A 16,854-nucleotide genomic window follows, 5' to 3' on the forward strand; every position below is an offset into this window, starting at 1 on the left:
CATTCTCCTTTGAGCTAGGCTATCTTGAGAGGAGTTACCTCATGTGAAGATAACTCACGTTAAGTCTGCTATGAAGACATACCCATTCTTTACAGAATGTGACAAGTGGCGAGTGCAGCAGCATAAACTGCTTGGGGCAGGGATTTTTTTGTTTGTTTTGTTCTGTGTTGTGGAGCCCTGTTCCAGGACTGGAGTTTCTGGGCACTAGTGCAATACAAATAATAAATAAAATAATCTTACCTTCCTGTATATAAGCGTGCCCATACTCGTAATTGTATGTGGTGCGATTCTTTCTAGTACACCAGGAATACTGAGTACTACTAAAATAATTAAATAAGAAAGAGGTCTTGTTTTTTTCCAGAACAGCAGTCTGAATGATCACAGTGATGAAAGGCACTTCTCAGCATTTATAAACTGTGAAATGCACTTGAAAGTTAGTTTGTTGGGTTTTTTTTAAATTAAATTAGTGTTTTGAGGTGTAATGTTTGTGCTATTCATGTTCCAGAAGAATGCCATCTCCTGTGACACCAGAAATCTGCTATACAAGATTGTAAATCAATATGCAGTGCTTGAATATGTATCTTTGTTATGCTGTACAAAGCACACGGGATCTTTTATAGAGGAGAAGGCAAAAATGCCACATTTATTGAGAATACAGCAGTTAGCACATGCTTTTCAGTCATACACATACACACACACAGAGTCCTGCCAGTTGATGTTTATAGTTACCAGTCCAGAGTCTGGATTAATCTAGTGGCCAGACAGATTGGTCGCAGAGGGGAGCCGGGCTCTGTCGGTCGTGATCCGAGTGAGGGTTGTGCACCCCCGGGGAAAATTAGAAGCTGGCTTAGGGGGGTCCACGAAAAATTTTAAATCAAAATGGGGGTCCTCAGGTTGCTAAAGTTTGAGAACTGCTGCTGTAGATAGAAATAGCAGGGGAGATGGGAATCAAGAAATAAGGTGGTGAGGGGAGAAGGATAGGCAAATGGGCCTTGATACTGCAAATGACTGTATGTACAGAGAGAGCCCTGCTAACTTCAAAGGGGATTCAGATGAACACAAAGACATAGAATCATAGAATATCAGGGTTGGAAGGGACCTCAGGAGATCATCTAGTCTAACCCCCTGCTCAAAGGAGGACCAATCCCCAATTAAATCATCCAACAAATTTTTGCCCCATATCCCTAAATGGCCCCCTCAAGGATTGAACTCACAACCCTAGGTTTAGCAGGCCAGTGCTCAAACCACTGAGCTATCCCTCCCCCCACATGTTCAGGAACAGTCTGTTGCAGATTTGGGGCTTGCATGAGTCTGGTCATACTTTATATTAAGGTTCGATTTATAATTAGGTTATTAAGAGTCAGTGATGATCAATAGCTCTTCTTATAAATGGTTTATCAATTGTTATAGTGCACAACAGGTCAAAACATGACATCTACTGATGTGCTCATGCATACTACTCTTGACTGTGACATGCTTATAACATATTAACCCTTTATAAATCCCTTACAGAGGGAATCTTAATATAACGTGTGATTGAGAGTGAACTAAAGTGACCAGAGGTCAGGTGCCCATTGTGGTTTTATTATTTAGTTCAGTTTATAACATGCCTGTGATGGGGTGTATAAATCCTGCACCAGTGAGAGAGGGGTTACAGAGCTGCTGTGGGCAAGGCTGGCCCTGCCCCTCTGACGCTGTCCATCATGTCAGGAGTGGAATAAGGATGTAAAAGCAGGCAGTTCCCAGCAGTTGCTGTGCATAGGGAAAGACCAGACATGAGACTACAGCTCCCAAGGGAGAATCCTGGAAGCTTTCAGGGGAACTGCCCTCAGGGAGGCCATTCACCAGCGCCCTCTCCCGCCCTGCCCCCCACCTACAAGGAGACAATAACCCTGGTATAGTTTGGCAAGTTTCCCCTTCAAACACAAGTGGACTATTTGACTTAACTTGTATCACCCAAGACCCCTATTTAGGCAAATGGGGCGGGGGAGAGAGAGGTTTTTTCAGTATCCGTACAATCCATCAGCATCCTGAGAACTGTGACAAAGCCACTGTACCACACACAAAAAGGTGTGCATCTGTTATCCTAGGCTCCTTTGACAAAATTTAGAGACAATTCCATTAAAACCCAGCAGTTATCCCACAATAAAACCTGCCCTAAACCCAACCAAATAAAGCTCCCCCACCAAACCAAAACTTTTCCCAACACTTCCCTGTTCATGGATCAGCTTTCTCACTCTCCAAAGGCCTTTGTAAAATGTTAGGCCTTTATTGCATCAACAGCCATTGATTCTCTTAACTGTGCGCTGTTGCCAACTTGCCAGTGAAAATCAGGACTTGGGAGTAAGAACTCGTGGGTTTCATTCTGAATTCTGCCACTGACTCACTGTATGACTTGGGGCAAAACAATTAAGGCCTAAAAGTGAGATTTTTTTCAAGAGCTCTCAGTGTTAGCCCAACTGTGCTCCAGGCAGTTAGGGCAACAGTGAAAAATCCCAATGTAAAGGTCCATCTTTTCTGTGCTTCAGTTTGTTCATCTTTTTAAAAGAGTATAGTAATTTGAGCTGGTTAAAATGTTTTTGTCAGAAACTGTTAATTCATGAAAACAGGAACTGTTTGCAGGAGAGGGTTGGTTTCCGTAATCTCCCAAACTGAAAAAAAAAATTGAAAATGTTTTTGAAATTGTTGAAACATCTTGTTTTGACATTTTCGAAATGAAAAGTTTCATTTTCTGGTTCAAAAAGACTTCTCTCCACCCCCATAATTTCACTTATACAACCTCCTTTTCTCTGTAACCATGTCAGCAGCAGCAGCTGTTGCATTGTGTGACTACAACCTATGCAGCCTTTCTTAATGAAATAGAAGAATTTAATATTGGAAAAATATATTTAAAATGTAAAGTTTTTAAAATACGTTTCAAATAAATGAAATGACTTTGTACATGTTTACTGCCTTTTCTATTTCTATTATTTATTATAATAAATGGAGAGATGAAGGAAAAGATGTAACTGGAGAAGGCTATGGGCACTGAGGAAAAGAGGCAATTGTAATTTTAAACACACTGTCAAACAACTTGGCTTTTAATGCTGCTTCTTTCTCTTCTCAATGATTGCCTACACCATTTATTATCTGGATGACTATCTGAAGATGGAAGTAAAAACAGGAGGCAGAACATTGCAATAGCTAACTGACATGCAACTTTCTATTATTGCTCATTCATGACATTTTAGGACTCTCACCCATATTAACCCTTTAAAAAACATCTATTCTACTCATTTAAAACCTGATTCTGCAAACTCTTATTCATATGAGTTGTCTTTATTTAAACAGATAGTCCTACTGTCTTCCAGAGGTTACTTATTTGAGTAAGATTTGTAGGATGGACTATGATGTTACACAAAACTACAGTAGAGTTGCACCTTTTTACACAACATCTGAATTTGACCCATGGTTTGGAAACAAGGGCTAAGGACCATATATCATTGTAAGCTTAGTATTTGCAAAGAAGGCCATTAGAATACAGCAGTATGCTGTAGCTAAGAGTGCACACTAGATTTTCCTGTCTTTTAGGGTTACCATATTTCCACAATCAAAAAAGAGGACACTGGGGGGGGCGGAGCCCCGCTCTAGCCCCGCCCCGCCATGCCCTGCCCCATCCACTCCCTCCCACTTCCCACCCCCTGACTGCCCCCCTCAGAACCCCCAACCCCCCCTGCTCCTTGTCCCCTGACTGCCCCCTTCTGGGACCCCTGCCACTAACTGCCCCCTAGGACTCCACCCCCTATCTAAGCCTCCCTGTTCCTTGTCCCCTAACTGCCCCCTCCTGAGACCCCCCCACCCTAACTGCCCCCCTAGGACCCTACCCCCTACCTGTACCCTGACTGCCCAAAACCTTATCCACACCCCCAGACAGACCCCCCCCCCGAACTCCCGACCTATCCAACCCTGCTCCCTGTCTCTTGACTGCCCCCTCCAGAACCTCCCTGCCCCTTCTCCGACCCCCTGGCCCCCTTACCGTGCCGCTCAGAGTGCTGCGGAGCGGCGCGCTGGGCAGCAGGGGAGGGTGAGCAGGGGGAGGAGTTCCAGACTGCCGGAGGCCCGATGCGAACGGCCAGCCGGCAATCTGCGAATGCAGAGAGGGGGAGGGAGGGAGAGAGAGGAGGGGAGTGATTTCAAGCTGCAAGGGAGAGGAGGGGGAAGTGGAGGAGGGGCTCTGGCTGCCAGAACCCCATGCGAGTGGCAGGATCCGGCCGGCTGCCCTGTCAGCCGCGCGTACTCTGCATGGGGCGGGGAAGTCCGGACATTTACAAATTCCCCCCGGATGCTATTTTTAACTCAAAAAAGCCAGACATGTCCGGGAGAATCCGGACGAATGGTAACCCTATGTCTTTACTTAAAAGCAAAGATAGATGTGAACTAGTTTTGAAGCTTGAGCCAAACACAGAGTGTAATACCACAGAAATAATAAAGCCACGCCACAAACAACTGTGCTAAAGTCCAACATTTAACAAAGCAAAAAGTAAAATAAATAAATGTACCCAGAGAGAAGTGAAGGGGGGAAAAAAAGAAAAGGCACAGGGAAACAGACAGTGAACCACAAGATGGAGAACAGTTACCATACTATAAGGTCTCAGTAAAACAGGATGTTGCAGTCCAGAAAGCTAATACACTTGCAATCACTCCTGACATCTTGTAATAGCCACTCAAAAGGCCATTGACAATGTGCAGTTAGAATGCAGGGCTGGCCTTAGAGGTGGGTAATCAGGGTAGTCACCAAATTGCTCAGCTGTTTTTTGTTTGTGTTGTGTTTTTACTCAGCCACTCAGTGGACACTAAAAACATTTTCCACCCTGAGGCTAAAACACGAAGGGCCAGTGTGAGGTTCCAGGAACAGATGTTTTAGAAATAGATCCAAATTGTGCATATTGAGTAATAATTTTGAACATTTCTCTATTGTATATATTTTTGTTAGTGTGCTATAAAATATATAATAAGAGAAATGGGGGCTGCACTTTTAAGAATGGGATGGGGGAACACTGAGTGAGCTAATTCAGCGTAGAGCGTTCAGTGTATGTGTTACTGCTGCAAGAGGAGGCTGGCCTGTAGCTGGGCACTGAGGAGGTCTCTGTCTGCAAGAAGGTCTTAGAGCAGAAGGTTTGAGTTCCCAGAATAAACAGTGTTCTCTTTAAAAAGCAGAGCCTTGTGATTAAGAGTGCAACACCAGCTTTGGTAACACACCTCTCAAATGCCGGAGTGGCCTCAGACATAGTACAGGTTGATCGGTCCATTGCTGATATACAGGGCTGTGTGGAGAAAGCTCATTCTGTTCCCTGAAGGAATTCAATATGTTGACATTTGTTTTTTATTCCAGTTCAGAACAAAACCCCAAAATTTCATAATTCTCTGCAGAAGGGAAAGCCTGAGGGTCTCCAGATCAGAGACCATCTGCATGGATGGCTGCCTTGAAGCTGCGGATTCTGAGAACCCTGACATTCCTAGCCCCAGTATAGTTCACCTTGCTGGCTGACCCCAAGCTGTGGATCCTGTAAGCCCAGGCTCCTCAGCAGTGCAGCTGGTGAGCTGGTAGGAAAAAAGGCAGGTTTCCAAAGCTGTCTCATTTCCAGACAAATTTCACTGAAATTGAACCATCTCTACAGATTGTTTTGATTTCGACAAATTGGCAAATTCCAAAGACAATCTGTTTTGTCGATTTTTTTTTTTGACCAGCTCTACTGATATGCTCCCATAACTTTTCCCAGGGTAGTCTCCTCTTTCCATCATTTGCCATTTCACCTGTCAGAAAAACAACCCAGTAAACCCCATCCTATAGAGAGGCATGTCAATCTTCCTATTTGCAGAGCTGGTATTGGGATGGAGCTTGTAGCTGTGGTCCACTTCTGAGGCCTCTAGGGTGACCAGATAGCAAGTGTGAAAAATCGGGACAGAAGGTGGGAGGTAAAAGGCACCTATGTAAGAAAAAGCCCCAAATATCTGGACTGTGAAAGATATTTCCCCCCGCTTTAAGTGAAAGATTGAAATTTGCAGCATTTTGCATCATGCTACACTACTTTGGAGAGACTAAAAAAAGTAAGAGCAACATTTTTTTTTCTGAACCAGCATTTCCCCCCCCAGTTTTCAATATTAACTGTCAGTTTATATATCAACTCCTAAGTGCACACAGTATAACCCTCTTAATATATAAGCAAAAATGAAGTCTAATTTTCAAAATGAAGGAATTATTTTTATCTACTCCAGTTATTTAAAATATGACATATAATTGACAAGGCCCCAGTTAAACTATGTGCATAAGCATTTGACTAACTTCTACACGACTGCTCATATGCTTAAGGTTAGCCATGTGCTTCCATACTTTGCTGAATCAAGGCCTAAGTGATGTAGTTACAACACAATACTTTGTCCATAATTTAAATGGACTTTAGGTTGATATTGTCAGATCAATTCATTTCATGTGCTGTATAATTTATGTTTAAATGAGAGCTTATTTTTGCCATTATGCTTGGAGTTAAATGTGGGGAAACAGAGTTAAATCACTTCGTTTTTCTTTTCTTCTTTTTTTAATATAGAAGCTACTGTGTTGTGGTGTCAAACCTTTTTGTTAATAGTCACCTTTGTTTCTCTGTTTCCTCAGCTTTCTCTGTTAGAAGAGGCGGGGTTTGGAGGTGTCCTTCTTTATGTTGATCCTTGCGATTTACCAAAGACTCAAAATCTTAGTGATAAAGCATTCATGGTTTCCCTAAACAATGGAGGAGACCCATCGACACCTGGTTATCCCAGTATTGGTAAGTACTATTCTAGGTCTGTCCAATTAAATGGCATTTTAAATTTGATTGTAAATAATACATGAGCTGAAACAATAAGCCCAATCCTGATCTCAGGCACAAACCCTGAGTGAAAGGGCTTTGCACAGAGGAGCAATATGGTTGAAGGGTTAGAATCCACTCTCATAACCTAGATGTAGGCTATAGAGTTGTGTAACTGGCATCCAAAGGCTACTGCGGACTCTTGGTAGGAGTAGATGGACTACATACCTCCTTATGCTGGCTTTTGTCAGTACATTCACACTCTACCATTAACCCTTGTAGAGAGCCACTGTGCAACAATTCTCTTCACAGCTCAATGGTTTGTGTTGAATTGGGCTCTCCAGGATCTGTCCACCACTAATGAAGCAATTTCCATTACATACTGGACTTTGTGCTGGCATGTTGTGCGTGGTGGGGGCATTTGACTTTAGATGTAAGTGCAGTGTAATCAGAAAAGGTTATAGCAATGATCTCTTGTACAATCTTTGCCAATAACACTTTCATATGATATACGTTCAACTTGCCTAGTTTCAATTCTACCAGAACGGATCTGGTCATTTCAGCTAATGAACTTCTGCTTTGTTAAGTGATAGGAGGTCAAATGCTTTTTTTTGAAATATCTGAAATAAAAAAAGATGTTAATTAAACATAAATGTTAGTGTGCCACAACAATGGTTTTGAAAATAATTTCTACCTGCAGCATATCAGACTATATGTTCTATTTAAAATTTTTGTTCTAGCAGTTCAGTGAACATGTGTTCTGCCTGTCTGCTATCTTTTCTGCTTTACAACCTCCTTTAATATCTAGCTAGATGGAAAAAATATTAAGAATCATGCTATGAGTTTGTGACAAGGCTTCATCAAGAATATTTGGTCCAGTTACTAACACAGACATCTTAAGGCTGACTCGAATTGGCACTAAATCAACTGAGGCAATGCTGAGATGCTTCATGACTAGAATGGCAGAAAATAGAAATATTGGCCTAGTTGTCAGAGAAGGGTGTTAGCTATTCACATCATGAAATGCCTTGACAGCTCAATGGGAAAGGAATTGCACATTTTCTCAGTGTCTCACTATACCTGACCTAGAACTGCAGTGGGAACTACAGAAGTAAATGTAGCACTCTTTGAGCTTTATTCTTAATCATTTCGTGAAGAGTGGTCTGTTTATCAGTCTGGCTGACTGCATAACATTTCATTTACGCTACATGAAAAATAAAGTTAATTACAACTGATACGCTGATAGTAGGATGCCGGGTTATTGTCTAAACCTTGTTTGTTGTTTTGCTGACAGTTACACCAAATCCTCTTTTGGGTTGTGTAGATTCCAATCTCTAGTTTCAGGGGGGAAATACAAGAAAAAAAGCTGATAACCTTAACAGAGGAACAGAGAGAATTAAGTAGGTTGATGATTTGTGCTAGAACCTTAATGTATCTTGCACCTGTTTTTAAGTCTCTAAACAACATTCATCAGCAGCAATAGGCTATCATGTGTCTAAAGTATTTGTGATAATCTGGATGCAATGATAAACTGAAGGGATTCTGAGGAGAACTCTTGGGATCCTCTTGTTAAAAGCTGTGTCACCAAGTGGTGGAGCAAGTTGGAATGGTTTCTCTGTCTCTGATGGTTTTCACACTTCTCTGAAGACCAATAAATCACCCTGGCGAGAATTAACTTGTGCCTGGGCTGTATACAAATAAGTCTGAAAAGCACATGTTTTACCTTTGTAATATCACATGTCCGGTATTTAAAATAAAATCTTGGGGACAAATACTCAGGGTTGTCCAGATGCTTATCCCTCTTCCCTGCAAGCACAGCACATACCCCCTGGTAAATTGAGTTTATCACAGACTACAGGCGGGGATTTTTATGGAAGCCCATGCTTAAAATATTGGCAGCACATCATTGTCTGGAGGATACCATCTGCACTTTATCCATTGCCAAGGGGAGAGTGTAAACTGTTACCATTACTGTCTTGGGATAAGTGTAATCTGTAACACACATGAGATAGATCAGAAAAGGAATGGTCTTTGGTGAAAACTTCAAAATCTGTAAAGGAAAAAGAGGATGGGGATTTTAATGTAATTTGTAACTGAAAACTGATGAATCTTACAGCACACTTTATCCCGTTTTAGTAGGAAACTTGTAGACGTATGAGTGATCCAAAGGTAATCATTGTTTAAGCAAATCTTTGCACGCTACACCCGTCACTGTACTAAATGACATGGGTGCAAAGTTAATAAATGCCCTAATAAGACCTACATAATATGTACAGTGTCCAGATCAGCCTCTTTCTGTTTATAGTGAATCTTCTTTTCTTACCCCCAAAATAAATTTCTCCATGGCCTCAGAATTAGAGCTGAATGAATACTTTGTTTTTTAATTATTATTATTATTATTATTATTATTTAGAGGCTGAACTGAAAAAAAATGGTGGGTTTTAAATTGAAACTGAATTTTCTTGTTTTTTTTTTTTAATTATATATATATATATATATTATATATTTTGCCAAAAGGATCAAATGAAACATTCTGTTCGGTCCAAAAAATCTTTTTTTTTTTCATTTCAGATCATTTTGGGGGGTTTCCCAACTCTCTCCCATTGTGTGTGTGTGTGTGGTTTTAAAAAATATTAGCTAAATTTCTAAATGAAATACTGTTTTGAATCAAAAATTTTGAAATATTTTGTTTTGAAATGGCGGAAAGTAATCCTTTTACAGGGCTGGCTCCAGGCACCAGCTCAGCAAGCAGGTGCTTGGGGCGGCCAAGGGGAAGGGGCACGTTCGGGTCTTCGGCGGCACTTCGGCGGCGGGTCCCTCAGTCCCTCTCGGAGGGAAGGACCTGCCGCCAAAGAAGAAAGTGGAGCAGTGGAGCTGCCGCCGAAGTGCCGCTGATCGCGATCGCGGCTTCCCTCCCCTCCTCCGCCGCTTGCGGCGGCAAAAACCCTGGAGCCGACCCTGTCCTTTTGACCTGTTTATAAACCAAAACTGCTCACCAAATTTGGACCGAATTTGTGAAAAGTTTCAGTGTTCCAAAAGTACATTTTTGATGAGTTTACTATCTGTGGGGAAGAAAGTTGTCCCAGCTCTACCCAGAATATTACAGTGGTTACTTTTTCTTTAGCATCATTTCCCAGCATCATTTTTTTTGAGGTCAATCACCACTTTTAATAGGATTTATGTAATTGATTACACTGCTCTACAGCCAAAATGCTTCTGAAATAAATGTAGTCAAACTTTACTAATTCTGGGTCACTGAGAACGAAAATGATGCTTAAAATTGTTGATTGGCTCTAGTTTTCAAGATATGCTATTGGGTCAGTATATACGACCCTTGACTTGGGAATGGCGGAGGATAAGTGAGTTATAAAGGGAAGAGATCTCAAGTTAAACCAGAAATGACTAAAATACATCTTTGACTGGATCTATGAATAAATCTATGACTGGGTTTGGACAGTACTTGCTTTTTAGGCAAAACAATGAATGATGCAATCTGAAGCTGGTATTGCGTCATACATGATATGAATTGCATCATGTTATTCCTAGAAGTCATGGATGATGCAATCATAACGAAGCTTACATCACTCTGCTGAACAAATTGCCCTATATCAGCTCTAGAAATCATACAGTGTCGTGCTCTCTTATTTGTCAGTGTTTGATTTTGCAAAGGGACACATTTCTGTTTAGCCAAAGTGAGCAGAGATGTCTCGTACTTGTGTGAACAGTGCAGATAACTTCTGCTATGTTTGTGGTGAAGTGACTTTTGCATCACAAAAGCTCAGTATAACCACTATGGTTAAGAAAGCCTATCACCTTTATTTTGGCTGCAAAATTGGAGATCAGGACAAGAGGTGGGCCCCACACATATGCTGCAACACTTGTGCAACAATCTTCGCCAGTGGTTGAACAGGAAAAGGAAATCTATGCCTTTTGCAGTGCCAATGATTTGGAGAGAGCCAACAGATCATACCAGCAATTGTTACTTCTGCATGGTGCCTCCAGTTGGGAAAAGTGTGTCAAAGAAGAAAAAGTGGACTGTGCATTATCCAAACATTCTATCAGCTATACGCCCAGTACCCCACGGAGAAGGACTGCCGGTTCCTGATGCACCAGAATCATTCTCACTTGAGTCAGACGAGGAAGAGGAAGAGGATGAAACTTCTGGTCCTGAACCATCAATGTCACAGGACCCACATTTTCTCCCATCCTCCTCCTCTGAACCACACCTCATAACACAAGGTGAACTGAATGACCTTGTCAGGGATTTGGAACTACCCAAGAGTAAGGCAGAGCTGTTGGGCTCCAGACTACAGCAGTGGAATCTCCTGGCAGGTGATGTTAGGGTTTCCATGTTCCGTGACCGTCAAAAGGATCTTGTCCCATTCTTCTTCATGGAAGGTGATCTTGTAGCCTGCAACAACATCGATGGTGTGATGGCAGCCCTCAACATCGTTCACGATCCAGATGAGTGGAGACTGTTCATTGATTCATCGAAGACGAGTCTTAAAGCTGTTTTACTGCATAATGGCAATGTTTTGCCATCAATTCCAGTTTGTCATGCAGTCCATATGAAGGAAACCTATAACAACATGAAACAACTTTTGAGGAGCATAAACTATGACCAACATCAGTGGCAGCTTTGTAGCGATTTGAAGGTTGTTGCTCTCTTGCTTGGTCTGCAGATTGGATACACAAAGTACTGCTGTTTTCTCTGCGAATGGGATAGTCGTGCAAGAGATTCCCACTACATCAACAAAGATTGGCCACTCCGACAGTCATTGGAGCCTGGGAGGAAAAGTGTTCAGCATCCACCACTTGTTGAATCAAGGAAGATTTTGTTACCACCCTTACACATCAAGCTGGGTCTGATGAAGAACTTTGTCAAGGCCATTGACAAAACACAAGCAGCTTTCAAGTACCTCCCTGGAAAATTTCCAAGGTTAAGTGAAGCTAACATAAAGGAAGGTGTCTTTGTTGGTCCTCAGATTTGTGAACTTCTTCGAGATGATGCATTTGACCATGCACTGCGTGGCAAGGAAAAGACGGCATGGAAAGCCTTCCAGTTAGTGGCAATACATTTTCTCGGAAACAACAAGGCAGACAACTACAGGTTGGTGGTGGAAAACCTCCTCAAGGCATACAAAAGCCTTGGTTGCAACATGTCACTAAAGATACATTTTTTGCACTCTCATCTAGATTTTTTTCCACCGAACTGCGGAGCAGTGAGCGACGAGCACGGCGAGCGATTTCACCAGGACATTGCAACAATGGGGAAACGCTATCAGGGCAAATGGAGCCCATCAATGCTTGCAGACTATTGCTGGACAGTGACAAGAGATGCTCCATTTAATGAATACAAGAGACAAGCCAAGAAGCGCCGAGTAGACACCGAATAGGACTAAACTATGTACATAATAGTTTTTTGCCTTTTGTTTCATAATAAATTTTATTTATATAACCTTTTTGCTGATTTTTAAAGTGTTACATAAACAGGACAGGTGAAATATTATCATGTAAAGCAACCATAAACACATGAAAAGACCTAGGTTTACAATTTATGATTAAAACTCTACTATCTACACAATATACATAGACATAAAATGTAAAAACTTAAATATCTTAGAAACAGTAGCCAATCAGTTGTTTTAATTGTCATATTTGAATTCAGCACATCAAAATACATAATAAATAGCACATTTTATCTCTGAAGCAGACGACTTCTCAAAAATTGTAGACCAGTGTTATACTAGACTTCTGGGCTCTCAAAAAATTCCAGCTCCAATCCTGCTCTTTTATGAAGATGCAGAACTTCAGTATGCAGAACTTCAGTATGTGTATTAATTTAGGATGTACCAATAACGATATGCTGGGTGAGGGATGAATGTGCCTCATATCTGTAAGTGGCACAATCCCTTTATCTGCCTGTAAAGGGCAACCAACACAGCTTGGCAAGGAGTTGTCCAGGTGCTCCTCTATAAAGATAGCTACTGCCTTGTTTGCATCTTTTGGGCCCTTTACTAGGTCCTTGGCTTCTAATTTGACATTGTTAATCTTGGTTCTGCTGCTTCTCCACTATGACAGCCATGGGATAATCCTCTGGGCCTTTGTCAGCCTCTGTCCTCTCTGCCTGGTTTTGATTTTCAAGGACAGTCTCTTTCTCAGGAATCTTTCTTCGAGTCCACATTGTGTCAGTCTTGAATTTGAGGGGTTCAATGCTCGGCACTCGGACTTAGGAATCGGGGGCTAAGGAGCCCTGCAGTGGAAGAAACATGAGATCTAGGGAGCTGTGAGGGCTCTGGGGACATCAATAGGCAGGAGGGGGACCATAGGAAAGTGCATTACAGAGAAGCATGATGCGTTTCCCTTCTCATTTTTTGCATTTTGACTTTTTGAATGCTGTACTTTCTCTTGCCCAGCTTGCTATGCCAGAGATATGTTTGGTTTTGCTATTGCTGTACTTCAGAGTCATTTCAAACCAAATCTGGCTTCAGACAGAAAAATGGTTCAGTAAACGAAGATACAGACAGAACCTATTTGTCAATCTTAGTATGTAAATAGTAAAGTGTCCTCGCTATGAGCAGGAAGAACCCTGTGCCTAAGATAAGGCACTCAGTAATAGAATTCCTATCTATGCAGTGGGGGAATGGAAATTATATCATGAAGAATTCTTCAGAAAGCATGATAGAAACGGCTATCAGTTTTAAACACTGAAATATAACAGTTCAATTGAATAAAATCCTACTATATTGAGAGGAGTATCCAGTGTAATGTTCTTTTCAAGAATTTCACAGAGAAATTATAGCACTAAAGAAAATAGATATAAACTGTTCAGAAGTGTTCTGTGCTTCAGATCCCTGTGCACAGCTAGTCATGTGAGCCATAAAACAGGTGTGGGAGCGAAATCAGTTATAATAAAGCACAAGGCTTGTGTGCGTGTGTGTGTGTGTGTGCGCGCGTGCATGTGGGGCTAGATTGTGACGTGAACGACTCGTGCGCAGAGGTGTAAGGAGAATTAATACCTACCACCTCTTATAGTCTGCATGGGCTACCTAGACCTTAGGTATGGGCACACAGGAGTAAGCAGATGGGAAAGGAGAGGGCAGGGAGGGTCTTTGAGTGACTGATGCATTGACTGAATTTCCCCCCATACCCAGTGAGCTGGTCAGTGCAGCTGAAATGGCACGGGGTGTGTGTGTGACATAATTTGCAGCTGGTATAGGGCAATGGCAAATAGCTCCCCCATGCGCCCACTCGCATAAGATCCCACTCTTCTCACATTAAGTAGTACATTACTCCTTGATTTCAATGAGATTGCATGCATAGTGAAGTCTTACATAAAGTGATTAAGGGTGGTAGAATCCGTTCCATCATTTTCATGGAATATCCTGTCTGAGCATTCCCAGTTACTGATATCTTCTATCCACATTACTGGAACAACATGGTTTTCTATTCACAGAATAGGTACAATAGTCACCTTTGTTGTTCTCTTTCCTCACCTTTCTCTGATAGAAGAGCAGGGTTTTGAGATGCTCTTCTTTACCTTGATCCTTCCAATGTACTTCAACTATGGCCAGGAAGGGACCCATTTGAATTGAGAGAGCTGTTTAATTTCCATGTCTATTCAGTCTTTGACCTCTCTGGCCAGCTTTGTTTGTTAATAATCTCAGCAGACACTTGAACTCCTGTTCCATGGGTAACACCAAATTTTTTTTTTAAATGTCGTTCCAAAATCAAATGAAACATGAACTTTTGAAATTCCCCACAGAACAAGAATTCCAAAACTTCATTTAGGAAAAGTCAAAATGACATTTCATTTTGACCTTTTTCTAAATATTTTTGAGGCTTCTTTTGATCTGTCCAGGGCCCGGCAGCCTGCCATGTGGGAAACTGGGCAGCACAGGGAACCTAGGAGCCAGGAATTCTGAGGCGCTGGGAGCTTTGGGAGCGCTGGCTCTGGGACAATTTACCCGGCAGGCTTCTGAGAAGCTAGGAGCCGGGGCTTCCAGACTCTGGGCTTCTCATCAGCATACCAGGAGGGCTGCTAAGGAGCCAGGTTGGTGAGCTGACAGGATAATACCATGCATGGTTCCATCAGAAACCTGCATGGTTTCTGTCAGAATATTGTAGAAATCAACACCTTCCTCAGAACATTTCAGTTTTGATGAATGAGCATTTTCTGACAGAGAAATGTGCTTCTGGAAAATGTCTGACCGGCTCTATTCAGAGACGTGTCAGTGTTGATGATGGTGGTTTTCCTGTGGTTATTTTGTAAATACATTCCGGACACTTATCATGTAGTAGGAATTGGGTAGTAGCAACCAAATCATTGCGAATGGAGAACTGAACAGCATGGTTTACAGAGATGTTTATTACTGAAATATAGCACAGTATATCTTCATTGCTCACATTCTTTTAGTACCTGCCCTTTTACCATACAAGCAGCAAGGGAAAGTAATTAAATTTAACAGAGCGATATCTTCCAAATAAAGATATAAAGCAGGTGTTGTTTAAACATATGAGATCAAATCCTGTAGTCCTCAAACAGAACATAGATAAAACGTTCACTGAATTCAAGGATTGCATCATTTGGGTCATGGAGAGGAAGGATGGTGTGAGCAGGAGACATCCACACTCTGCTCCAAACAGAGTTCACACAGCTTGTTGCCAGTCAACACTGGCCCATTCAGAAAAGGAACTCAAAATAAAACAATACAAAATCCAGCCCAAGGCTTATCCTCAATTTTGTATGCTTGCAGGCTTCCTCTCTAAGGATTATTCAGCTCGTAATTTAGGACTTCGCGATAGCCTCTCGTGCCCACCTCCCCCCTCTCCACCTTACATCTGGGTTGGACAACAACCCATTTTAAATGGAGAATTGGCAAAATCCATTAAATATAATCTGGCAGAATAACAGGGTTGGGTTTTCAGGCAGATACTGTCAGACAAGTACAGATAGTGCTGTGGCTTGAGCACAGGACTTGGAATCAGTGTTTCTGGATTTCACCTGGCATTGGCCACTGTTGGAAGACAGGACACTGGGTTGGAAGGACCATTGTTCTGATCCAGTATGGCCATTCTTATGTTCTTAATTGTTTCTCTGCTCCTGCCTGTGTGACCTTAAGAAGACACTTCTTTTTCTCAATCTGTAATAAAGGGAAAATGTGGGGCTAGATTGTGACGTGAACGACTCGTGCGCAGAGGTGTAGAATTGTCATGCATAAAAGCTTGCCAGTTGTGTTTCAGATAGCTTCACCTCTGTGCTTGCAGTATTTTTAGAGAATGTTGCAAATACCAAGGTTAAGATACTTTTGGTATGTAAGGGAGAGATTCTCTCTAATCTTTATATGGGTGCACAATTGGAAAGGAGGGAGTAAGGGGCCTCTATTCCTTATTGTCACCTACATAAATCAAGGACAGAATTCTGTCCTGAAGGCTTCTAAGGGATCCCTCTGAGATGATCCTTCCCTTTTTATGTGTTACATTATATGCAATTTGCACAATCTAGCCCTCGGGTACATTTTTAAGCATTACTATTTATTTTACTACTTTGCCTCCCCGTGGTATTGCAAGACACTGTTCATTGATTTAAAAGCTCTTTGAGATTGTCAGGTGCTATGTAAGTGATAAATATTATTCATTATTAATAATAAATCCACTCTCTATTTTCTCCTTACACAGCTGTTATTTCAAAATGTACTGAAAGCTGCCTTAACTTGCTCTTACCATTACAATAAAAAGCCATTTTCCCAGAAAATTCCTCTACTGCAGCCCATAAGGCATCTTGGTACTATTCACAGGAGCCTCGTTCTCTAAAATACTGTGTAAGAACATAAGAATGGTCATACTGGGTCAGACCAATGGTCCATATAGTCCAGTATCCTATCTTCTGACAGTGGCCAGTGCCAGATGCTACAGAGGGCAAATGAACAGAACAGGGCAAATTATCAAGTGAGCCATCCCCTGTCATCTGGTCTCAGCTTCAGGCAGTCAGAGGTTTAGTGACACCCAGAGCACGGGGTTTCATCCCTGACCA

At 41.8% G+C, this 16,854-nt stretch overlaps 1 protein-coding gene across 1 annotated transcript in view; it reads left to right on the forward strand.

The window, feature by feature from the left end:
- The window catches only part of NAALADL2 (N-acetylated alpha-linked acidic dipeptidase like 2), a 547,525-nt gene that overhangs the window by 180,244 nt on the left and 350,427 nt on the right, over window positions 1-16,854 (forward strand). Inside the window, exon 4 of the mRNA XM_026650206.1 lies at window positions 6,650-6,800. Within this exon, the coding sequence (XP_026505991.1) occupies window positions 6,650-6,800 (151 nt within the window). The remainder of the gene's footprint in view (window positions 1-6,649; window positions 6,801-16,854) is intronic.

This window comes from Terrapene carolina, unplaced genomic scaffold, assembly GCF_002925995.2.
Source record: "Terrapene carolina triunguis isolate 2854851 unplaced genomic scaffold, T_m_triunguis-2.0 Scaffold88, whole genome shotgun sequence".
NCBI classification, from domain to species: Eukaryota; Metazoa; Chordata; order Testudines; family Emydidae; genus Terrapene; species Terrapene triunguis.